The sequence below is a fragment of the Vulpes lagopus genome, chromosome 2, assembly GCF_018345385.1.
Source record: "Vulpes lagopus strain Blue_001 chromosome 2, ASM1834538v1, whole genome shotgun sequence".
In the NCBI taxonomy this organism is placed as follows: Eukaryota; Metazoa; Chordata; class Mammalia; order Carnivora; family Canidae; genus Vulpes; species Vulpes lagopus.
Genome location: NC_054825.1, coordinates 52271976 through 52297895, shown reverse-complemented (window position 1 = coordinate 52297895; position 25920 = coordinate 52271976). Strand labels below are relative to the sequence as shown.

General features: G+C 48.7%; 2 protein-coding genes across 2 annotated transcripts; one reads left to right on the top strand and one right to left on the bottom strand.

Annotated features, from left to right (window-relative positions):
* On the top strand, window positions 1-10756 carry SLC51B (solute carrier family 51 subunit beta). The gene is made up of 4 exons (XM_041744970.1): window positions 1-417; window positions 7444-7642; window positions 8583-8673; window positions 10427-10756. Exons 2-4 carry the CDS (start codon window positions 7546-7548, stop codon window positions 10635-10637), a joined length of 399 nt encoding a protein of 132 aa, XP_041600904.1. The 5' UTR covers window positions 1-417; window positions 7444-7545; the 3' UTR covers window positions 10638-10756.
* On the bottom strand, window positions 10709-24620 carry RASL12 (RAS like family 12). Its single transcript, XM_041744969.1, has 5 exons — window positions 24353-24620; window positions 21874-21930; window positions 16231-16304; window positions 15341-15531; window positions 10709-12606 (listed from the first exon to the last, which is right to left on the bottom strand). The coding sequence occupies exons 1-5, from the start codon at window positions 24450-24452 to the stop codon at window positions 12231-12233; spliced, it is 798 nt and encodes a 265-aa protein (XP_041600903.1). The 5' UTR covers window positions 24453-24620; the 3' UTR covers window positions 10709-12230.
* Window positions 24621-25920: the final 1300 nt, after the last annotated feature.

Below are 25920 nucleotides of genomic sequence, written 5' to 3'. Positions count from 1 at the left end.
CACAACAATGGACCTCCGAGACCGGGGTTCCTCCCCAGCCCACTCCCTAGGCTGGTGAGAGGATCTAGATGTTTTTTCTTTACTTGAGGCCAACATATAAGGAAAGCATGGAGCTCCTGGTTCTTTCAGATCCTGAAAGTCACATGGAGCCAGTTTGTCATCTGAGGCCACTCACTCAAGAGGTCATTCACCCTGGAGTGACGGAGGAGGTTCCAGGCCTGGGCGTGTGCCAAGGGTGTGTGCCAGAGCTACCAGATGGGCTCCACTGACACAGGCTCTGGAGCAGGGCCCCACAGGGGACAGCTGTGTGGGGTGCTCCGGTACAGAGACCCCTTGGCACTCCTGTGAGAGAAGGACCCAGAAACTAGTGCTGCTCCTAACAGCAGATCAAGGCAGGACCCAGAAGCGGGATCCAGGGTGAGTGTCTTCAACCTCCCATGGGGATGGGTGGCTCAGGATCTTTGGCAGGAATGCCAGTCTAGCGGCAGATGGATGGTGAAGCCCTGTATAAAATGCAGGACTCTCTCAAAGTGGCCTAAGGAGACATGACAGCTAAATGCAATGTGATATCCTGGATGGGACCCTGGAATAGGAAAAGGACAATAATGGAAAAATCAAAGCCAAATGAATCGTGAAGTTTGGTTAATAATTTTTCAAAAGCAGATATATTAATATGATGCTCACTGTAGAAGGAAACTGATTAAGTGCTCTGAAGGAAATGTGTCCTTTGTTCCTGTGGCATCTAACACAACCAGGGAGGGCTGACGCTCAGTTCAAGTCATGCTATCATTTTGTCTTTTTGTTTGTTGGTGTATGTTGATTATAACAATATTATACAATTTAAAACACACCTTCTTCTGTGGACATCAGCAACATGCAAATTTGTATACTTTTCTGATTAGTTCCAGTACCACTCTGTCCTGCTCACTGTAGCTTTATTTTTTTTTAGAGATTTTATTTATTTATTCATGATAGACAGAGAGAGAGAGAAAGAGGGGCAGAGACACAGGCAGAGGGAGAAGCAGGCTCCATGCCAGGAGCCCGACGCGGAACTCGATCCAGGGACTCCAGGATTGCACCCTGGGCCAAAGGCAGGCGCCAAACCTCTGAGCCACCCAGGGATCCCCTCACTGTAGCTTTAGAGTAGGTCTTGTAGTTGGGTAGCATTGGTCCTCTGACTTTGCTCCTCTTCTTCAGTATTGTTGACTATTCTGGGTCTTTTGCCCCTGTCCATCTGTATAAACTCTAGAGCCAGTTTGTCCATATGCATAAAATAACTTGCTGGGATTTTTGATTGGTATTACCCTGGATCTATAGATCAAGCTGGGAAGAATTGACATCTTATTAGTTCTATTCATTAAACAACCCCTATTGGAACTGTTGTCTCAAAAGGTAAATATAATATATACGAGCATTAAAAATACACACAAATACATCAAATATATATTTAAAATATACATACATTAAAATATAATTACATGTATTGTTTTCATGAAGATAATGTATACTCATGAGAAATGTATGTAATACAGAAATGTTCAAAGTGAACGTCTCACATGTTTAGACCCCATCCTACTTCCCCGGGGGGAGTGAGTGTTGAGTATCTTGACCTTCACACTCTTTTCTCTATGGATCTGGGGGGGTCTGCATATGTGACATAAGTCTATGGCCAATGTTACTAATTAATCCAGACACTCCTGCGTCTGAGGCTGAGCAGAAAATCACAACCCCTTTTAGCAAGTGCTCTGGACAGACAGTTGGAGCTGGAATAGCAAATCACATAGATTAGCCATTCCTGTAACTTTGTCCTTCCATTAGTCGACATATATTCAGTAAGTAATGAGTAAGTAGGTAGTATGCATCCAAGTCCCAGAAAGCATAAAAAAGATCTTTCTTTTTCCCTGAACTTCCATCTCTATCTTGACACACAAATGATCATTCATATACAAAAAACTTAGCTCAGTGTTATATTTGTGTCAAAATATTTTCCCTCAAAGTCTGACGCTTCTTCAGTTTTCTCAGAGTATTTAGAGTTGGAAAAAAACTCTGATGTCAATCCTTTTATTAGTACTTTGCTTTTCTGTTTGGCTGTTTGCCATCCAGCTGTTTTGGGATGTTCCTGGCTGAGCATCCAGAGGCTACTACAGAAGACAATGTCAGAGTAGGGGCACTTGAGATTGCCTTGGGGACCCTCCTGTTCTCTCTGCGTTTGTCATTGTTAGTAGTGCCACCATGTTTTCATGATTGGTCTGTTCATGGGCAGCCTGGGTGGCTCAGTGGTTTAGTGCCTGCCTTCAGCCCAGGGCATGATCCTGGAGTCCTGGGATCGAGTTCCACGTTGGGCTCCCTGCATGGAGCCTGCTTCTCCCTCTGCCTGTGTCTCTGCCTCTCTCTCTCTGTGTCTCTCATGAATGATTGGTCTGTTCAAAACCTCTCTCCTGTTTTATTTCTTTAGTTACTCTCATTTTCATTCTTGCTCCCTTTTCCCTCTTCCCCCAGAGATAAGTATCCTAATGTGCATAATGTGTATCTTTCTTTAAAATATATTTTGTAAAATATGTATTATGTGCATATTTTGAATTTTCATAAATGCTATGGCATGCCCCCTTATGATCCTCGAGGATAATTTTTTTGGGATATATATATATACACACACACACTCAAGAGCGGGATTGCTGTGTCGTGGGGTGTGTATACTTACTTTGGCTGATTTGCTCTTAGGATGGCTGCCTGTCTACACTCCCTCTGTTAATGCCTGGGGCTATAGCCCCAGAGCCCCACCAACTCCCAGCCTTAGCTACCTTCCAAACCAAGTCCATCTAACAGATGCCAAGTACTATTTCATTTTTGTTTTAATTTTCATTCTTTTGATTACCAAAGAAATTGATCATTTCATCCTTTACCTTTTTTTTAGGGTTCCTGTCCTTTTCTTCTTGTTAATTTGCAAGAATTCTTTGTATACTCTAGATATCAGTCTTTTCTTGATTTTGAGCATTTTATGTATCTTATCCCAACCAGAAATGTGTTTGTTACTTGATTGATGGTATTCTTCATTGAATGGATAATCTTGTTTTTTATATAATCAAATTCATCAGTTTTTTAATTGAATGATTTGAGTTTTTATGGTTTTGTTTAAGAAGTCCTACTTCACTTCTATTAACTTTATGTATTTTTCCTCTTATATTTAGGTCTTTAATTTTGGAGTCTGTTTTGGTTTGCTATTTGTTAGATGTGCATCATCCAGTCTTCCTTTTCTTCATACAGTGAGCTAGTTTCCCTGACACAGTCTACTAAACAATTCCTCCTTTCCCTACTGGTTATTAGAGCTACCTTTATTGTATATCCAGTTTCCACGTGAACATGGGTCTCTATGAAATCTCTGTTCTGATTCCTTGGTATAGTGATTTGGTCTTGTGTCAAGACCACCTTTTTTATCACTGTCTCTCAACCTCTACTGGGGCCAGTCCTCCTCTTAGTCTTTTTTTTTAAGATTTACTAGCTACTTTTGTGTGTTTACTTTTTCTATATAAACATTAGAATAAGCTCATCAAGGTCCTCAAAAAATCTAATAGAATTTTGATTGTGACTGTATGGGATTATTAGATTAATTTGGAGATAATTGACATGTTCATAATATATATCCTATCCAAAAACATAGATGTCTTTCCATTTATTCAGACCACCTATTTTTTTTTTTTCTCTGTAGAGGTCTTTCGTATGCTTGGATAAGTTTATCTAGATGACTCATGGCTTTGATGCAATCTTGAATGATATCCTATTTTTATTTAATTTTCCAGTTTCACTACTAATGTGAGAAATGCTATTGACCTTGTATACAGCAACAAATGTATAAATGTAGAAGCAATAAATGCTTCTGTTAGTTCTAATTGTATATCTTTCTAGGTAGATGATCTTGTCATCTGAGAATTACAAGTCTCAACTCTTTCTATCAAATCTCACACTTCATTTAGTTGAATATATATTACATAAAATATTGTGTAAATTTAAGGTGTACAATATGTTACTTTGATACATTTCTATATTGGAATATTATTGTCTTGTAGCTATGGTTATCACATTACATAATTACAGTACGATATTGTCTATATTCATTATATTATGCATTAGATGACTGTGGCTTATTTACTATTAGTTGCAAATTTGTACCTTTAAACAATATAAAGCTTATCTTCCCAACTCCCATTCCCTGACAACCACCATTCACTCCATTGTTCTTACAAATCTGACTTTTTTTTTAAGATCCCACATAAAAGTGAAATCATACAATTGTCTTTCTTTGTCTGATTTATCTCACTTAGTATAATGTACTCCAGGTCCATCCATCTGGTCATAAATGCCAGGATATCCTCCTTTCTCATGGCTGAATAATATTCTACTGTGTATGTACAACACATCTTTTTCATCCATTGGTCTGTCAGTGGGCACCCAGGCTGCCCCCATATCCTGCCTATTGTGAACAATGCTGGAAAAACATGGGAGTGCATATAGTTCTTCAATATATGTTTTCTTTTCCTTTGCATATATTTAGCCAGTGGTCAAATTGCTGGATCATATGGTAGATCTAGATTTAATTTTTTAAGGAAACTCCATGTTGCTTCCCATATTGCTTGAACCAATATACATTTCCACCAACAGTATATGCCAGTTTCCTTTTCACCACATCCTCCCAGCACCTGTTGTCTCTTATCTTCTTGATGATAGCCATTCCAATTGGTATAAGGTGGTATCTCACTGTGCTTCTGATTCACATTTCCCTTCTGATGAGTGATATTGAGCATCCTTTCATGTGCCTGTTGGCCATTTTGATGTCCTCTTTGGAAAAATGTCTATTTTGTTCTGCCAATTTTTAAATCAGATTGTTTTGTTGTTGTTATTATGTTGTATGAGTTCTTTATATATTTTGGATATTAACCCCTTATACAGTTTGCAAAACTTTTCACCATTCTATAGGCTTATTTTGTTGATTTTTTTCTTTCATTGTATGGAAGCTTTTGAGTTTTATATAATCCCATTTGCTAATTTACACTTACTTCTTCTTCTTTCCTTACTGGGACCTCTAGGACTTATTATAATGGTCAAATTCAGCCAGCAAATTGTTGCCTTGCCATTTATCTTAAACGGAATGCATTTAAAGCTTCTCCATTAACTATAAGGTTTTCTGTAGGATTTTTATGTTGTCTAGACCAAACTGAAGAGGTTTTCCTTCTACTTCAAGTTTGCTATGAGTTTTTTATTTTAAGATTTTATTTATTCATGAGAGACACAGAGAGAGAGAGAGACAGAGACACAGGCAAAGGGAGAAGCAGGCCCCATGCAGGGAGCCCGGGTCTCCAGGATCAGGCCCTTGGCTGAAGGCAGCACTAAACCGCTGAGCCACCCAGGGCTGCCCTATGAGTTTTTATCATACGTATCAATCATATGGTTTTTTTCCCCCTTAGCCTATTAATGTAGTAAGTTATACTGATATCGTTTCTGACGTCAAACTGTCCTTCCATTCCTGGTGTCTAAGTTCCCTGATAATGCTTTTTTAAATACATTGTTGAATTTGAGTAACTATTTTATTTAGGATTTTTGTGTCTACTTTCATAAGTGAATGGGCCTATTATCTTCTCTTCTTGCATGGACCTCATCTAGTTTTGAAACCAGTGTTAGAAGAGCAATCCAGTTAGTGCTATTTTGGGGGACTTCTGTAAAATAAGAATCAATTGCTTATTAAAAGTTTATTAAAACTCACGATTAAAGCCATGTAGGCCTAGGCTTTATTTTTTGGAGAGGAGGCTTGGCTTATCATTTTAATTTCTTTTTTCTTAATAAGATTTTTTCCCTAAAGATTCTATTTATTTACCTGACATAAGGAGAGAGAGCACAAGTAGGGGGAGTGGCAGAGGAAGGGGGAGAGGCAGGCTCCTCGTTGAGCAGAGAGTCCTATGTAGGGCCCAGAGAGTCCTATGTAGGACCCCAAGATCATGACCTGAGCTGAAGGCAGATACTTATTAGACTGAGCCACCCAGATGCCCCTCAATTTCTTTATTATTTAGAAGTTTTCAAGTATCTTCCTTGAATAATTTTGATATTTTCTGTTTTTCTAGAAATTCATCCATTTCATCTAGTTTGTCAAGTCTCTTAGCATATAGTTCAAAATACATTTTTATATTTCAAAATCTCTGGTCTTTTTTTTTTTGGTCCTATATTTTGTTTGCATTATCTTTTTCTGGGTCAATCTTGCCAGAGATTTATTTACTAATATATTTTTTAAACCAGCTTTTGGTTTTGTTCATCATGTCCATTTCTCCCCTTGATTTCTGCCTCTATTTCTTTTTTATTATTTCCTTTTTTGTTCTTCGGAGGACCCAGAGATTTGCCTAGACAAATTAACCAGAGGCAGAGCCAGATAAGGGGCCAGCTCCTTGGCTCATAGCCCAAAGTTCACTTCTGATGGCTTGCTGTTATGAAGCCGGGAGCCCAGAGCAGTTGGGAGAATCAGCGCCATGGCCTGGTCCGGCCTGGGAACAGACCTGGCTGTGTCGTAAAGTAGCCTCATGAGGCCACTGAGCACTTGAAATGTGCCTAGTCAGAATTGAGATATGCAATAAGTGTAAAATTTACACACCAATTTCAAACAGTACCAAAAAGGGAAAATATCTCAACCATTTTTATATTCATTACATTAAAATGATAATATCTGGTATATGTGGGGTTAAAGAAAATATGTTGTCAAAGTTAATTGTACCTATTTCTTTTCCTTTGAACGTGGACTGTGAACATTTTTGTATTAGATAGTAATAGTACAGGCAGTACAAGAATACGTCGAGATTTGTGACAGTTTGGGGATGGACGGAGCTTTGGTAAACACAGTTAGCTGAACCTGCTTTGTTCTGGAGGAAAGAAAACAGGCTCAAATTAAGGAAGAATTTATCCAGGGAGCAGGAGTTCAGGCTCTTCCGCTGCGCCTCACTTGGTAGCAGGTGCTGGCAGCTACCTCCCTCTGGCATTTTTCTACTGTCAGCTCCAGCTCACAGGTATGCCAGTCTCCAGGAGAGACACTGATGGGCTGGCCTAGGTGGGGACACGGGGGCCTATGATTCACTATCACATGAAAATCAATGGAGGAAAGTGGGACAATTCGCTAAGGAACCAGGGTGATGGAGCACATTGGGCTGCAGAAGCTGGATGGGGATGCTGGGCAGGCAAGAAAAGATGTTCCCTGCAAGGGTCCCAGAGTTCTCCCTCCAGGTCAATGTCCCTCTCCATGTGTAATGAGTCTTACTAAAGATTTGAGTGACTCCTACTTCTCTGGTGTCTGCCTCTCCAGACTCCACCTGGCCTGACACCCAGTTGTGCACCGGAGGAGAGAAGGATTTGGGCAGTAAGAGGGTCAAACTGGAGTGGGCTATCCCGTCATGCTCTCTGCTTTGTTTCCAGGCGTCTTCAGGGCTTCTTGCTCAAGGGCCAGGAAGGCAGCTGGAGAGCCAAGAGACCTAAGGATTTCCTTTTCCAAAACATAACCCAACTAGGAGCAGGGGCATGGACCACAGTGAGGGAGTCACCCAAGCCCCAGCTGGTACCGTGGTGCCTCAGGAACTGCTGGAAGAAATGCTTTGGGTTTTTCGGGTAGAAGATGGTAAGCTGTGGAGGGCTGGTGGTGGGGGTGGTGGGGTCTGTTCCTCGACACAAGGAGTGGAATCTGGGTCTCCTTTATGGCAGGCTGCACATTTTCCCCAAGGCAGGTACTGAGGCTGAGGGATCTTCATTCCCAGAAGGGTCTGGCCTAACTGTACCCTCCACTTCTCAGGGCATGGTCATTCGTAGTCTCATTTACTGGATCATTCACAAATATTTAATAAGTTCCTTCTGTGTACCAGGCACTGTTCTCAGCATTGGGAATGAAGCACAGAAGTGTCTGCCCTCATGGAGCACACATTCTAACACAAGAGAAAATAAACAAGATAAGCAACTAAAATGCATAGCACATTGGTGATGAGCTGTAAGGAGGAAAATTAAGCATAGAAAGGGAGTAGAAGGGAAGATACTACGGTCAAGGAAGGCCTCACTAGGAAGCTGACATTTGAGTAAGGGCCTGCAAGAGGTGAAATGATGAGCCACAGATTATGTGGGGGAAGAGCATTCCTGGCAGGGGGAACAGGAAATGCAATAGCTCTGGAGCTGGATCCTGCCTCATTTTGGTTCAGGGCAGACAGAGCTTCTTACCTAAATTCAAAATAGTCACTTGATGTACTCTCCGTTGGCAGTTGTTGGACACGGTTTCACTGCCACCCCTTCCTCCCCCTCTCTCCCCATGGCCACACTATTATCCAACTGTAGTGCTGTCCCTCATTAGACAAGGGCTTCTGCAGAGCAGAAATTGTCCCTCCCTCCGCCTCTCCCCAACACCAAAGCTCCTGCAGGGCAGGGGCTCATCTTCATTAGTCTCTACCACACTTGGCTCACAGAAGGGGATGACTGATGCCATGAGCTGAGTCTGAGCCCAAGCCCCAACTGTGCATGAACCTAAGGGGGACCTAGCCTTTCCTCAAGTCTCTGTTCCTTGTGTCCTTCCCCAGCATCTCCTTGGAATTACTCCATGCTTGCCCTGGTGGGCGTAGTGGGCATGATCAGCTTCATTCTCCTGGGAAGGAGCATTCGGGCAAACAGGTGAGCTGGTTTGGTTTGGGGGTGATCCCTGGGGGGTTGGGGACCTGCCCTCCCAAGGGAAATCTAGGGAGTGGTCACCTAGATGTGCTGGCTAGCCATCTTTTGGGACAGCAAAATGCAGCCTTATAGAATTTACAGTTTGGTGGGGAGCCAAGTATAGTTCAGAGTGACAGATGCTCTGTGTGGGACATAGAGTGTGTGGGAGCACACTGGTGGGATCTGGGGCCTTCAGGGCAAGAGGGAGAGGGAGAGTGGACCAGGGAAGGCTTCTAGACTGAGGGACAACAGGCACCAAGCTTGAGATGCTGGAAAAGGAGGGCCGGGCCATATGGCTGTGGAGTGTGCCATGGGGTGGGGGCAGAGGGAGGACAAGAGGCAGGCAGGACCCAGAATTCCATCCCAAGGAATTCAGGTTCTAGCTCTGGGGCGTTGGGGAGCCAGAGAATGGCTTTGCACAGGGACATGAAGATTTGTTTTAACAAGGTTAGTCTGTATATAGGACATAAAAGGAGCCACAGGGGTGTAGATTCTAAAAAGGTGACCTTGCCTTTCTGACCCTGTCAGGAAGCATGGCCCTTAGAAGGTAAACTCAGGGACGAAGTGGCTGTCCATGGGAGCAGCAGACACTGAGCAGCTTCCTCTACGGCCCCAGCAGAGTCTCTGGGCAGTCCCCTGGTCCCACAGCTGGGTCCCTCCACTATGGCCACGAAGCCTAGGAGTACCTTGCATAAAACCACCTTTGAAGGGAGGACATTTGGAGGAGTTACTGGAAGGAAGGCTAGGTCTTGAATGCCAGGTAAAGGACATGGGCAGTGGGGGGCTACTAAAGGTGCTTGAGTTGAGGTGTGATATGTGTGCACCAGAGTTTTAAAAACATGACCGGTGGGGATCTGTGGGTGGCTCAGTGGTTTAGCACCTGCCTTTGGCCCAGGGCATGATCCTGGAGTCCCGGGACCGAGTCCCACATCAGGCTCCCTGCATGGAGCCTGTTTCTCCCTCTGCCTATGTCTCTGCCTCTCTCTCTCTCTGTATCTCTCATAAATAAATAAAAAAAATATTTTTTTTAAAAAAAAAGATTTTATTTATTCATAAGAGACACAGAGAGAGAGAGACACAGGCAGAGGGAGAAGCAGGCTCCATGCAGGGAGCCTGACGTGGGACTCGATCCAGGGACCCCCGGATCACGCCCTGGGCCAAAGGCAGTGCTAAACCGCTGAGCCACCAGGGCTGCCCAAATAAATAAAATCTTAAAAAAAAAAAAAAAAAAAGACTGGTGTGGGTATGGGGGCTGGTTTGGAAAAGCAAGTACCTAGAAGCAGGAAGACTAGTTAGGAACTTCCTGGAGTCCTCTGTCGGGGATGAGGTGGATGAAGGTGGGGAGGGGGTAGCAAGAACCTGCACTAAGCAGGAGGACAGGCCTGGGATAGAGAAAATGTCAGGAGACTTAAATGCATGTCCAAGATATGTGCTTCTTTGAACCCCATTTTACCTGTAAGGGGAGCGTATGGTGATAATAGTTGAGCTCATGTTGGCGATGAGGATTTGATGAGATGATGCCTGGGTGAGTATAAGCTGTTTCTCTGCCGAAAGCACACCAAACTATCTCCGCTTTCTCCCCTAACAGTTCCCAAAACTGCCTCCTGGATTTTCCCCTCCAATCCGCTAATCCACTTGGGAGACCCAGTATTGCCCCAACCACTCATTACTCCAGCTCAGGGAACCCAGCTTCAACTGTGTTTTTCTCTCCTTCCAGAAATCAAAAGATCCGGGGGAGAAACAAACCAGAAAAACAAACTCCAGAAGACCAAGACTTGGCTGAGGCTGAAACCAGAGATGACAATAACCTGAACATCCTAAGACAGACTTTGCTCTCAGAAAAGGAAAATTTAGTTCAGGTGGAAATTAAATTAAAAGAGAAAGATGTGTCACTAGTTTTCCCAGAGCTACAAGAATCAGAGACCTAGTAAGAGTTCAGAGCACTGCCCCATGCTGTCAGATAAGATAAATGAACTGCAATCAAACTAATAATCTGTTATGGGAGGGGGGGAACAACTTTTTATTAAAATGCTTCTGGAAGCGGGCATTTGGAATGGCATAGTTTGTTCAAATGGCAGTGGTCCAACACAAGCGGCTTGGAGCAAAAGCATGAAATCCAGAGCCGGCCTGTGGATCAGGAAGCCCGACTAGGACTCCTCATGCGGTCTTGAGGGGTTCACAGCTTTGCTCTGACTTCAGCTTCTCCATCTACAGAATGTGGCTGAAGGCTGGGGTAGAGCTGTTGTTCTTAACTCCATGTCCTGGGATTGCCAAGAGCAGGGTTCTGGGCTCAGAATCCCCTTCCACCCCTTCCTCCTACCGGAGCCCTCTCCTTTACCTGCTTATCTGCTGAGGATCCTAAGAGACTTCCTTTGGGCCAGGGCCCCCCCCCAAGGTAAACAGCGTTAGAAGACTATGAAACTCCCTGTGCTAACTATGGAATCCCATTGGTGGGGGTGGCCCCAAATAATTTATGTAAAAAATTGCTTTATGAACTAAAAATGCCTTAGGTTCTATCTTTCGAAAGTGGACTTAGAACACTCAGAGCCATTGTTGAAGGTACAGGGTCCTGCTAGACCAGGCTCCGGCTGGCATACTGTGTTTCTTCCTACGAGCCTGGGGCAGGCTAACTGCCCACTGGGTGCTTAATACTGCCAGTTGCAGGTTCCCTGGAGTCCTGGGTGATGGCCACTAGAGAGAATGATTTTGTTCTGCAGTCTTGATCATTAAACTTCAGGAGGCTGGATCTGAGGCTCTGTAGAGAGCGTCTATAGTTTAAGATGGGAAAATAAGGGGGCCCTGTCTCCTGGTGAAACAAAACATTGGAGGCTCCCTACTCTGGACGACCCAGAGCCCCCATCCTCATTGAAAGCCAAAGCACATGAAATGGCCCTTCTGGGAATTTTACTTCTCACAGCCTGTCCCATAGGATTATTTAAGCCAGATCTGACTTGGGTAAACTGTGGGATTTATTGCCTGGGGCTTCTGGGAAGTCAGAGCACAACAGGAGGGCCAGGCTCAAGCCCCCACCTCAAGACCCGTAGCCGCTCTGCCCTTCCTGTCCACCAGGTGGTGCTAGGACCTCAGGGTGCGCCTCCTGCAGACCGCTCGCCGCCTACCCTTTCTAGAGCTGGACCATGCAGAGCTGTCCACTAGAGGCCACATCTGGCCTGGCTGTCGCTAGAGCAGGGAGGGGTGATGGCACCACGACGGACACCACAATTTCCTTCCACTTCAGGCTGACCCAAGGTCTCTGGGTTGTCTCAGTAGCTATTTCCCTTCAGGGTCAGGGAATGCGGTGGTTACCATGGAAACCAAGGCCTGGAGTGAGCAAGAGCAGCATTCCTGCCTGTCCTTCTGGCTCACACTGTGAACTGGGTTTGGTGCCAGAAAGGGGTCAGCTGCTCACGAGGGCAAGGGCTATCGTTCTGTTCGAGGGAAGGCCACTGGGAGAGGCCAGCCCCTGTCCTGCAGCCCCACCCAGCTGCTGAGTCTGGGATCTTCAGACTTAGGGGGAGCCCTCAGAAGATCTTGAAGCCCTTCAACAGAGTCAGGGTGGGTGCCTTGCGCTTGCTCTGGGCCCGGGATGACTTCACCGTGACCAGCTTGGCCTGGGCCACGGCAGGCATTTCCTTCAGACTGACGGTGGAAAGTGTGTTGAAGGTACAGCTGGCCAGACCATGCCGGGCGGTGAGTGGAGCCTGGTGGGGCAGGGCCCTCTCCTCGCAGATGAAGAGGGGCCGGGGCAGAGAACTCTTCTCCAGCTCCCGCCGTGCCTCCCGCACCGCCTCGTGGAAGACATGCTGCACGTGCTCAAAGTCCAGGCAGGCGGAGACCTCGAAAAACAGGCACCCGAACTTGCCCGCCAAGGCCGCGCCCTCGGCCTTGGTGACCTGCCTGGTGGGAAAGCAGGGAGAGGCAGGGTCAGGAGCCTGTGTCCAAGTTGGGTGGGCCAGGGCCTACGCTCATCTCCCCACTCACTGGCTTGGTGACCTGGAGTCATCTCATCAGTACAATGGGATGTACATCTGCCTCTCAGGGTTGTTAAAAAGAATTAAGAAAGACCATTTGTACTGTGTGCCTAGTATAGTACCCGGCGCAGGGCTTACTCAATAAACAGTGGCTGATGTCTCCAAAGCCAGAATTCAGGAACAAAGCGTGGGCAAGGGAGAAGCTTACTGACTAGACCCTGCTTGTGGCCAGAAGAAGGTGGTCATCTCCAGCCCTGCCTCTCTCTAGGTTAGGCCAGCATGGATTCTTGTTCAGGAAGTGAGCCACCCTCAGCCCTGGCCTGTTGGATCAGCTCTAGAGAAAGGCCTGGACTGAAAGATGTGAGGCCACAGAGGCCTCAGGATGCCTGTGGTTGGCAGAGGTCTCAGGGCTCAGGCAGAGTTTTGCCAGTTTGTCCAGGGGAGGGGCAAGGGACAGTAAGGGTGAAAAGGGGAGAGGGAACGGCACCCATTGTCAGCTTCATCTTACGCCCTCTTTCATGACAGTGGGATCAAATATTTAACTGGAGGGATCCTAGCAGCTTCTGACCTGAACATCAAGGTGAAAGGAAAAAAGACTGGCTCTTGGGTAGGTCAGATGTCCAGAAGAAGGAAGGGGTGGGCCCTGCCGATTGCCCCACCCGGCATTCAGTGGCATAACCCATGAGACAGTTGGTGTTGGTGGGAAGAGGTTAATTTGGCAAGAGTAGGGGGGACTGTGAGTGGGCTAGCTGCCCAGGGGGAATATTAGACAGAGTGATTGTGACAAAAAAGTCCAAGGGCAAAGCATCTAGACTCCCCACCCAGGGCTGGTGTCCTGTCTATAAGCTCACTGCTTCCTGAGGAACCCTCTTTGAAGGAATACTTGGTATTATTTGCTTTTATGATGAACTTGAGTTTAAAGACTTCTCATTTGGGGGCTTGAATCTTGAATTTTCAGAAACCAGCACCCCATGCATGCAGACATGTATGTAGATGGGTGACACAGGCATGTAGCATTACCCTCTCTTATTTTGTTGCAGCCTGGTGACAATTTTATCAATGGTTCAGGAACCACTGTTCTAACCCACCTTCTCCCCTTTAGTGCCAAGACTGTCAGGGGAGACGACACGCTGATGCTCAGCTACAAGACTGACTGCCCATCAAATCCTGACCCACTACCAGGCTGGATCAGAAAAGGAAATGAACGTAAATGCCATGACTTTCCTTAGGGAATTGAAGCTGCTCCGTCTGAGCCCCATAATCTTTGTTACTTGTTCCCAAACCATTTTTACACAATCTTTTTGGCAAAGATTGGGATCAAAAGAATGGTCTGGTTTTTTCCCCTCACACTGAGGATAGATTTACCACAATCCAGTCTTCTGACCCCTTTTCAGGCATTGTGGGCTCTGATTCCTCTAAACCCACCTTCTGGGGGCACCTGGGTGGCTCAATGGTTAAGCTTCTGCCTTTGGCTTGGGCTGTGACCCTGGAGTCCTGGGATCAAGTCCCACATCGGGCTCTCCACAGGGAGCCTGCCTCTCCCTCTGCCTCTGTCTCTGCCTCTCTGTGTCTCTCGTGAATAAATGAAATCTTTTTTTAAAAAAACAACAAAAACAAAAACCTCCTTTTGGTTTCAATATGATACAACTTCCTTCATTCCCTTATTCTCTGAGATGGAATTTGTCTTCGTCTGAGGGCTTGGTGGCCTTTGAAGGCTCCTACAGTGGCCCCTCTTCATGAGATGCTCCTCCCTTTCCCAATGCCCATCTGATTTGTTCTGCACCAAAGGTCCCCTCCTGGCTGATACTAGTCAATGGGCCATTGGGGTCTGGGGAAGCAGGAGTGATTGCCATGAACAGGGAGGGATAGATGGAAGATGGGTGGAAGGTGCTGTATTTTGAAGGTGGACTGGCCACACAGGATAAATGCCAGTGCTGGAGAAGGGCAGTGGGATTACTCATCAAGTGGAAGCATCGTGCTTTCAGGGGCCAAGCAAGCAACTCGAATGTATGCAGAGTGGAGGAAAGCCAGCAGGAGTGGTAAGGCCTGTGGTCAGCTGGAGAGAGCATGCCCCTCCTCAAAGCATTCCAATTCTGGGTCTTTTAAAACACTGTGCTCGCCAAGCAAAATGCTGCAGTGTCTGCTGATAATCTGTCCTCTGGCCTAGTCTGTGACCTCTGATTCAAGTCCAACCCATTCTAAGAGAAGCTGCCCTCAGCACAGCCAACTGGGAATAAGCGAGAGGCCATGCTTAGGTGAGGCGAAAGCTGGTTGGTCCTGAACAGACACCTGCTAAAGTTGCCAATCACAGCCTTCCTTCTCAGAACCAGAATTGGGCACCAAATAATAACCAGCCAGCTATGGGGAGTGAGGATGGAAGGTCCTAGCAACGCAAGGAAGGGTGAGGCCAAGAGAGACCACAAAGCCCCATGAGGATGGATGGAGTGGTTTCTCTTCTGACTTTTAGGCTCCAACCCCTGTGTGGGCCAGAAGCTCCTCCCTTTCTGCCCTTGCCTGTCTGGAAGCACGAGCACCCTGTACCCTTTAACCTAAATTTGAGGGGATTACCTTCCTTATCAGCCCAATAATCCCCAATGATGACACGCAGCCTTTCCAAATGAGGAAATTGAGCTCCAGGGATGAGGACAAACTGCACTCACCTGTACTGGGCCATGTCCAGCTTGTTGCCCAGCAGCAGGGCAGGGGAGCTACGCTGTGTCTCCTTGGCATGCAAAGCAAGCAGCTCCAGGTAGCTGCTGCTGTCCTCGAAACTCTGGCGGCTGTCCATGCTGTACACCACCAGGAAGGCGTGGGCCCAGTTCAGGTAGCGCTCACAGTTCCTGGGGGTGTCCTGGGGCAAAGGAGAGAAGCCTTGGTGCAGGGAAAGGTTGTCCTCTGAGCTGCTCCATCCCACCACCCCACTCCCTGGGTCTTTGTATATTGTTCCCTAGCAGAGCCCTTTGCAAAGGGGCACTTGAGTGTGGATTTGGCTTGGTGTGAAAGGAGACATTGTCTCAGGAGCCTCACTCCCAGCACCCAGCCAGAGGCTTGGAGACCTTGGCCTCTGGGGCACAGAGCCAAGACTCTGGTATGGCTGCTACAGAGACCTGGCTGTCCCTGGGCACTGCTGGTTTGGGGTCAGGTTGATGGTGCCCTTTGGCTTCTGAGAATAATTGGTATCCAGTCCTCGTAGGGGGTGGTGAGAACATCAGGGGAATGTGTATACTGGGGAGAGCTGGGCTGAGGAGGGGCCTCCGCATAAACGTGTGTGCCCTGTCTCCATGTGTGCATGAGCATCAAGCCCCAGAGCACAGGATCTCAGAGCTGACACCAGCAACCATCAGGTCTCCCCAGGCCCCATCCCATCCCTTCTCACTTGGCAAAAGTAAAGGTTCAGGCCCAGAGAGGTCAGTGCCTCATTCAGGGGCACATCATAAACTAGAGCTTAAAAAGTTTACAAATTCCCATCTGAGGCTTCCAGCCTGGGATCAGGACTTCTCGGGAGGCTGCACTGACTCTCAGCTCTCCAAGGGTAATGGGGTAATGTTACCGGGTCTGCAGTGTCCATGACCCTCAGGTGGACAGGCTGGTGGTCCACTGTCTCCTCGGAGCTGTAGGTGTCCTCTGCAACAGATGGGCAGCCAGGTCAGAGGCCGGGCAGGCCACTCAGTGGTAGGTTGGGTCTGAGTCCCAGCCTCCCTGTGCTAGACCCTGGGGGTATCTATTCTGGGGCTGGCTGAGTAGGACAACTGGAAAGGCCTTAGCTCTCACCCAAATGGAGGACACGGACAGAACCTCCCACCAAGGAGATGCTGCTCTGTCAGGGCTCAGAGCATAAGAGGTCATTCACAGAACATGCCACAGGGGATGGGACTCTATTCCAGGTCCACCCACCAAGTCTACAGGATAGAGTGTGTGGCCCACAGGCTTGGTTAGCAGCAGAGGCCTCTGCAGTTGCAATGCCAGCGCATCCCTCCCAAACTTCTCCACCTTCTTCCCTCTGACCATAGTACCTGGCCCACGGGAAGCCCCCAAGGATAAAACTCCCGCTCCCAGTGTGAGAAAGGATGGGAAAAGAAAAACGCACAGCATGTGGCATGGTGTGTGTGTATGTGTGTGTGACTCCATTCAGAACTCCCAAGAAAGTTTAGAAATAATCCTTATCAAAATAATAGCAAAGGAGTCTAGGGTAGTCGAGTATGTTAGGTTGGACATGTGGAATCACACCCAACTTCAGCTACCTGTTAGCTCTGTGACTTGGCCAAGTCACTGCAGCTTTTCGAGGTTGTTTCCTAACTTTACAATGGGGACAACATGGGCGCCTGCATGGCTCAGTTGGTCGAACCTCTGACTCATGATTTCGGCTCAGGTCATGATCTTGGGGTCCTGGGATCGAGTCCCACGTCGGGCTCCACTCTCAGCTTGGAGTCTGCTTCTCCCTCCCCCTCTGCTCCTCCCCCTGCTTGCTCTCTTTCAAATAAAATCTTTTTTAAAAAAGTAAAGTGGGGATAACATGATAACATTAGCTAAAAGTTTTCTAGATTTTACCCTGTACCAGGCACTGTGCTAAATGCTTGTCCCCGCACCCTCACAGGGCTGTGTGAGGACTGGATGAGCCTCTAGGTATGGGGCCTGGCCCACCCTAAGTGCGTGGTAAAGGACAGTGGGGATTGTGGTCCTCCAAAGCTTACAGGGCAGGTTCACATTCCTAGGTGGTTTTTTTTTCTTTTTTCTTTTGAAATAATTTTAGACTCATGTAGAAATTGCAAAATAGTACAGAGAGTTCCTGTGTGCCCGCCCTTCCCTCTGCTCCCCACAATGTTAACACCTTACATAACCATAGTACAGTGATCAAAAGCAGGAAATTGACTTTAGTACCACACTATGAACTAAACTACTGACCTTATTTGGATTTCATGAGTTTCTACCTTTTTTTGTTGTTCTCATGACTTCAAACCTGAGAAAGCAGCATGAGGCCAGGCATGCAAAGAGGACCTCATTGTCATATTGGTAATCATTCTCCCTACCTCCAACCTTCCCCTATGCCACTGGCCCATGTGTATGAATATACTTGGCCATCATCCTTCCCTGGGTGCCTCTGTGCCCCAAGTAACCCCTAAGAAGACCTCTCTGGGCAGAACTAGGGCCCTCTCTGTCTTCCTCCACCCCCCAACCCTGGCTGAATTCACAACCACTTCTCTCTGAGAGCCACTGGCAGTCAAGCCAGGCCTGGACACATGCCAGGTCTACTAGCAGCCAGCAGGAATCACAGACAGCTCCCATCCCCAGCCTGTTTGGGGACTTGGATAAATAACTGCTCTTATTCAAAGACAAAAAAAAAAAAATCTAATGGAAAATATGCCCCAAATGTTTAACTATATTTGGTGCAAGAAGAGCTGCCCCTAGATGCCTACATCTTGTTCAGATTTTTACTTTCCTGCCAAAGTTGTCTAGTGCACCCCTCGTAGTTGCTACATACCCCCCATCCCTACCCCCAAACAGGCATTGTGTCCTTCCCAGTCCAAGGAAAAATATTAGTCCAACATTGGCCTCCTGTGGTTCCTCATAGCAAACAGCCTTTCAAGGTTACTGTTCTCTGCACTGTAGGGAGATGAAGCCCAGAGGAGGGAACTTGCCCACTGCCACACAGCACCCCATCAGTGGAAGGAATCTGGCCTTGGGTCTTCTAGGCTGGGCTCCTCCTGAGGGGACCAGCTGATCCTCGAGCTCTGTCTGGGCAGAGTACAGGGGAAGAGCAGAAGCTCCCAGTCCAGATGTGGCACATGCCTGGGCAAGCTGGGAGAAGCCTTGGAGATCATCTTATCCTGCTTCCTCTCCCTTGGCAAGTGAGGTGACTGGAGGTGGGGGGGGGGTCCTTTCCAAGTCACAGTCATGTCCTATCTTCTCATCTCCAAGTCCTGCTCTCTAGGGCATTCTGGGGTACTTAACCACATGGGTTTCATAACTCCTAGTTCTCCCTAATATTCTGAGGACTTTTTTTAAAGATTTTATTTATTCATGAAAGAGAGATACACACAGAGGCAGAGACATAGGCTGAGGAGGAAGCAAGAAGCAGGCTTCCTGTGGGGAGCCTGATGCGGGACTTGATCTCAGGACTCTGGGATCACAACCTGAGCCAAAGGTAGATGCTCAACCACTGAGCCACCCAACTGCCCTTATTCTGAGGACTTTTATGCCGAGAGAAGATTCCTCTTTCTCAAACTATTTTCCCCTTGTTTATGCAACAATAATTTTCTAAAGGTGCTAAAGGTGCTCTGATCAGAGTGTGTGTAGGATGATGCATCAGAAACGGTGCCCATGTTCTTTCCAGAGCAGGATGAGGGAAAAAGAGGTGAGAAGCTGTCATTCTGCCCTGGGAAAGCCAGGCAAGGAGCCCCCAGCTCCTCTGTGAGAGGATGCTCTCCTGGGGACCCCTACATCTTCCCGGAGCATTCAGCACAGGCACAGACTTTCCATAGGCACTCCCTCAGCTCCTACCAGCTTTCCTGGCCACAACCCTTAATCAGAGCACAGGCTATGGGCCCCATCTTCCAGACAGGGAAACTGAGGCTCAGAGAGCCCAGTGCCACATCAGATCTCTGATTCAGGCCCTCTAGAGCATAGGCTGCCTTTAGGGGAAAGCTGCTGGAGTGGTACCCATCTTCCTATGTGCCTGAGGTTCCCCAAGGCAATTCACTGAGCCTTCTCTGCCTCAATGTCTTTACCTGTAAAATGGGGATATTAGTTGGAACTCTTCTTTAAAGGCTAATCCCAAAACCCAAATTCAATCTCATGTTGAAGAGCATCTATGTTGTGCCTAGTACCATACTCCATGCTGGAAATGGGAATGAGTAACACAGGTCTCCGCGCTCAAGAAGCTCACTTTGGGTTCAAGGAAGACCTCTGAAAAGGAGTGGTTTCACATGTCCCAGTGGCTAACCTTCCCCCTTGGATGCTCAGACCACTCTCCACAGAAAGAAAGGCTCTGGTCCCAGAGTCCCCACTATAGCTGTGGCCAGCCACTGGACAGTGGCTGGAATTTTTAGATGGTGGAGCAGAACTCCCAAGGAGTGCCACTGGCCTCCCAGAAGGCTGAAGGAGAGCGTCTGGTCATCTCTCCAGCTTCAGGTTCTTAGGCTGGGGTGACGGACCACTGTGGAGCTGCTGCCGGCGCCCCCCTGTCCCCCACTGGACAGTGTGATCTTACGTTCCACTCTCAGGTCAGAACTCCAAAATGACTCAATCAGGAAGCCCAAACCACTATACTAGGCTCTTCTGGCAAGACCCTTCAAGAAGGGTAAGGACTGGGGACAGGGAGGAGGACACTTGGAAGTAGGCTGCCAGAGCAAATACAGGATGACCAGTTAAATTTGAATTTCAGATAAACAGCTAATATTTTTTAGTATCAGTATTCCCCATCCAGGCTAGGCAGCATCTGGCTTTTGAGGAACCATCCTTGGAAATAATCATTTTCCCTTTCCAGACAGCCCTGCTTGTATGCCTTGACTTCCTACTTCCTCCCTGTCTTCACTGCCCCACTCCATCTGATTTCATGTTCTGGCCTCGCCCCTCTCAACGGGAGCCTTGCCAGCACAATTACATCCTGTGTCCCACTCCTATGGGCAATGGGCTCTGCTAGTCAAATGGGGTCCCCTCAGATCTGCTGTGTGACCCTGGCCTGGAAGCCTCAGCTCCTTGGGCCTCTTCCTTCTTCTGAGGCACCAAGGGGTTGGGTCTGAGTGCAGGTGGTCCAACCAGGCTTTGAGAAACAAACCCCTTAGGGACTGGCAGTGAGCTGGCTGCCCTGTACTCTTGACTTAACCAGGGGACCTCCACCTCTTTCTCTGTTTGACACCCTGGGATTCTATTTAAGATCACCTGGAAAGAAGGGCTTCTGGTACTTAGGGAAAAAAATTCTAGAAATCAATAGACTAAATAGCCCTGAGGTCCCTTCCTGTTCCGACACTGGGATTCAATATTCCAACCTGAACTTAGGGCACCAATGGGCTCAGGGGCCCTTTCTTCCAGGTGTCACAGTACGTTCCATCTGAGACCTGTGGCAGAGGTTTCCAGTCCGTGCCTCATTGCCCTAGGTTTCTGGGAGGGCCCTCAGGGGTCCCACAAATGCTTTAAGTCTTATGAATGAGAAAAACAGTCCAGGACTGCACCCCTCATTTTCATAAGGCTAAGTGAATACAGACAACACTATTTTTCTCAGTAAACAGTTTACAATAAACAAATGTTACAGATATAAACTTTAAGGAAAGAAGAAGGAGGGGCGCCTGGATGGCTCAGTTGTTGGGCCTCTGACTCTTGATTTTGGCTCTGGTCATGGTTTTGGAGTCCTGGGATCGAGACCCAAGTCAGGCTCTGCGCTCAGCGGGGAATCTGTTTCTCCCTCTGCTCTTCCCCCTTCCCATTCTGTTTCTCTCTAATAAATAAATAAAATCTTAAAAAGAAAAAAAAAGAAAGAAAGAAATAGGAAGGAAAAGTGAATATGCATTGAGTGTCTACTGTGGATCAGATACTAGGATAAATCTTTTACGTGTGTTATTTCTTTAATCCTCTCAGTAATTTTCTGAGATAGGTATCTTTATGCCCATGTAACAGATGAGGAAACGGAAGCTCAGAGAAGTTAGGTTATTGTTTGAAGGTTGCACAGCCAGAAAGTCGCAGAGCTAGGGTTCAAACTGAGCTCTAATAACAGAGCATCCTTTCTTCCAATATGTCATGATATGGCTATAAAACAAGATGAGTTTTCTCATGTGATTCAGAATGGGCCAGAAGCCAGTACCACTAGAGAACTTCTCAAATGTTTTGTCCAGCTTTTCTGGAAAAGTACACTGAGTGATCATTTTGAAGAATAACATTTAATGGTTGTAGACATTCTGCTGTGTTTGATTTTTTTTTTTTTTTTAAGTCTCACCATACCTCATATTCTAGGGCAAATCAGCCTGTCTCGGTTCTCTTAATTAACCCAACCCCCAAGTTGTCAGGGGTAGGCTGTGGAAGGATATATTTCTGGCACTTAAACCATTTTGTCCCATGGGCTGACTCATCCTAGTGGCTCCTCCCCTCTGCCCTCAGATAATGGATCCTGGCCAGGCCTGGTGAGCCCACCACAGTGTAGGCGTGTGCTCCGGGGGATTCAAGGGGGACACAGTAGGAGGAATGAGGAGGAGTGGTTCCTTACCCAAGTTGGGGTCATATTCGCTGATAAACCTCCTGGTCAGAAACTTCACGGTGAGAGCTGCAGGAAGCAGAAAGAAGTGGCTGAGTCTTCCGCTGCTGTGTCTGGCTGCTGGCCCCTGGAGGTTGCCTCTCTCATTTTAGGGAGGCCCCATCTAGCCTCTGTGACTCCTGGCTGACACTAAGCTCAGCCCTCTGGGGGGATGAGTCTGGGAGCTGAGAAGTTGGTTTGAGAAGCTCAGCAGAAACCAGAAATATGGGGAACCATATTTCCTCCAGTTGCATCCTGGATTTTTTTTTTTTTTTTTTTAATGGCAAGAAAAGCTGTGAGAGGCAAGCCTAGGCGGGGTGTTTATAAAGACTCGAACTAAGGGGTCCAGGACCTACACAACCAGTTACCTTAGGGACAGTCTGGTGAAGCTCAAACTGGAAGGGAGGCATCCCCCTGGTCAAGTTGTGAAAATTCTGAAATGTGGGGCACATCTAGTCTGGTTTTGGCTATAAGCTAAAGAGTAAGAGCTGAGTTGACTAGTCTGTGAACGCCGGGAGGAGCATGAACACTCACATCCCAAGTAAACACACTCCAGTCCTTCATCCCCTTCATCTCAAGTCTTGGCTCCAGGCTTGGGCCTCCACACTCATCATGGGTGTCCCAAAGAATGTAAAACCTAAAATGAAGTTCTCCCCGGTGGAATTCATTAATAGAATTCTGATTCTGTTCAGAATTTCGCCACATAAAGCCTAGGGCCAACCAACTGTCATGCTGGACTCTTTAAAAGTAATGTGATATTTTAAAGAAAACCCTTAAAATTCTTTCCCAGGATTCCTAACAGTGTCATTCTGCAAACTAATACCCAGGGAATACATACTTTAAAATTTAAATTCCTTCATTCATGTAGTCACTGGCTAAACTGTACCAGTGACAGAGCTACAGACACAATTTGACTTTCAAAGGGAAGAGGGCAAATCTTTTCTGTAGCAAAACTTTTCTGTAGGAAAACATGATTCAGAGTCCCCTCTCTGAGTCAGGGGGCTGGTCTCACAAGTGGAGAGCAGGATCCCATCAAGTCTCAAAGAATACTGCTAACAGCCCATGTTGGCCAGTCCACTAATGACTGTGACTGTAAAAGAGCTGGTGAGGAGCCCCCTCTGCCCTCTCCTACCTTCAGCTGCCTGGGACTGTGAGCGGCGGTGGGAGCGGGGGTATAGACCCTTTTTCTGGGTCTCTGCCTACAGTGACACCTTCTCCCCTACCCACCTGGGCTCCACCTGGATAAGAGCTGCTAGGAATGGTTAAGGCAGTTTGTTGTTGGCAGGAATGATGTCAGTGGCAACCCAAGATGTTGATTCACCAAGAATAAGTCCCAGGCACCTGGGACCATAGTCCAATGTGTTTCGAGAAAGTCAAGAGAGGGGTCTGACTTGAAACAAATACATATGATAGGAATGTACACTTTGTTCCATTCCAGGGAATTGGAGTGAGCCCCTTCCTGGAAAATCCCAATAGCCAGTGACCTCTACCACATGCCTTTATCCCCAGCCTACAAGCTCATAGGGGCCTGGGCTTCCGATCAGCGCCTAACAGGTCCCTTTGGTGCCAGGCACCAGTGCTGACTGGGGCTCCAAGGAGAGGAGATGCAAGGCGGTCAACAGCAAGGGAGAGACCAGTAGGGGACCGGGAGACACAGAGAGACACAGGGGGAGGGGAGACACAGAGACACAGAGGGAGGAGAGAGACCAGCAGAGGACGGGGAGACACAGAGAGACACAGGGGGAGGGGAGAGACAGAGAGACACAGGGGGAGGGGAGAGACCAGCAGGGGACCAGGAGACACAGAGAGACAACACGGGGGGGGGGGGGGGGGGGGGGGGGGGGGGGGGGGGGGGGGGGGGGGGGGGGGGGGGGGGGGGGGGGGGGGGGGGGGGGGGGGGGGGGGGGGGGGGGGGGGGGGGGGGGACACAGAGACACAGAGGGAGGGGAGAGACCAGCAGAGGACAGGGAGACACAGAGAGACACAGGGGGAGGGGAGAGACCAGCAGGGGACGGGGAGACACAGAGAGACACAGAGGGAGGGGAGAGACCAGCAGGGGACGGGGAGACACAGAGAGACATAAGGGGTGGGGAGAGACCAGTAGGGGACCGGGAGACACAGAGAGACACAGGGGGAGGGGAGAGACCAGCAGGGGACGGGGAGACACAGAGAGACACAGAGGGAGGGGAGAGACCAGCAGGGGACCGGGACACAGAGACAGGCAGAGGGGGAGGTAGCTGAAGTCACAGACACAGGGAAAGACGGGCCGGGAACCCAAGATGGACGAGAGAGCGGGGAGGTGAGGGCAAAGCAGAGAGACCAAGCAAGAGAGAAACCGAGGCAAGGAGCCCCGGGCGTCGAGCCGGCGCACGGGCGCAGGAAGCCCGCAGCCACGCGGGGGTCTGCCTCCCGCCGGTGCGGCGCCCCCGCGCGTCTCGGCCCCGCCACTCACCGGACTTGCCGGCCCCGCGGCGCCCCAGGATGGCCAGGTTGACCTCGAGCGGCGCGCTCTGCCCGCTGCCCGCGCGCGGCTTCCCGAACACCGAGGACATGGCGACGCTGCTGGGGACAGTCCCCGGTCGGAGGGCCCCGCGCAGCGCGCCCGCCGTCGGGGCCGGAGCGCGAGAGGCGGCTCGGCCGTCGGAGTCCCGCCCGGGCGGGCGTCGAGCGCCAGGCGGGCTGCGTCCCGGGCGGCGGAGCCCGGCGGGAGGAGGGGCCGGGGGGCGGGGCCGCCCGAGCAGCCGCGCTCCTTGTAAGGGCTGCGGGAGCCCCCGCGGGACGCCTCGGCCGCTCCCCACGCGGGGAGGCAGCTCCGCGCCGGCCCCGCCCCGGGCGCCCGGACCCCGCAGGGAAGGACGGGGGTGGGGGGCGGGAGAGAGGCAGCCCCGGGGTAGAGGCTGCAGCGGAAGGAGGTCTCTTCCCACCTGCACGAAAATCCACTCCTTCCTTTGTTCTACCCCGCAGCCCCCGCCTCCTCCTCCGGGAAGCCTGCCGGGTTCAACTCCCGGCCTTTCTCTAGGTCACAGCCGCAGCCAGCTCAGCGTGGCACACAACTGGGCCCTTCACTAAGGGAACTCGCAGGCATCACTGCAGTGCCCGAGCAGAGCCCTGCGCAGGGGAGGGGGAGACCTCCTTACCAGCATTTCATGGTCAGTATGGGTTCAGCTTTAAGAAACCACCCACCCCGGGGGATCCCTGGGTGGCGCAGCAGTTTGGCGCCTGCCTTTGGCCCAGGGCGCGATCCTGGAGACCCGGGATCGAATCCCACGTCGGGCTCCCGGTGCATGGAGCCTGCTTCTCCCTCTGCCTATGTCTCTGCCTCTCTCTCTTTCTCTCTGTGACTATCATAAATAAATAAAAATTAAAAAAAAAAAAGAAACCACCCACCCCGGATTACTGTTTTCTCCCTAATGGGAGCTAATGACTTGCAGGTGTTTGTGGTCTAGTGTATAAACGGAGCGTTTTCTTTATTCTAAAACCTGGCACTCTCTTGCCTACAATGATTCTAGGATTGGTGGATGAACCCGGTAGGGGTCACCTGTCATTTCTTTTGAGACCCAGGGTAAATCTGGTCATGATGGATACAGAGCAGAGGGCCCACATGGGAAATCCGGACGCTTAGGATCTAGTGCCAGCTCTTTCACAAAGTGACCTTGGACAAGTAACCTGACTTCTTTGAGCATTGGTGCCCCCATCTATAGAACTAGAGGAAGGAGAAAATAAATCCCAAATCCCATGATGTGATTCAGGTCTAACAGAGAGTGACAGCATAAGGTTTAGTACTTTCTAGAACCCGTGGAGCCTCTCTTTTGAAATACTCCAGGCTAGAGTGGAGAAGGGCATGGGAGTCTCAGAAACCCCTCGCTGCAGCCCTTCTCCCTCCAACCTCCATAACTCCCCTCCTTGCCCCAGTTAATCTACCCACCCACATGAAAAAGAAACCATGGAAAGCCAGATCAGTAGGCAGAGTCTGGGGTCAGAGCCTGATAGTAATAACTTCTCAACCAGAAAGGAAAATTA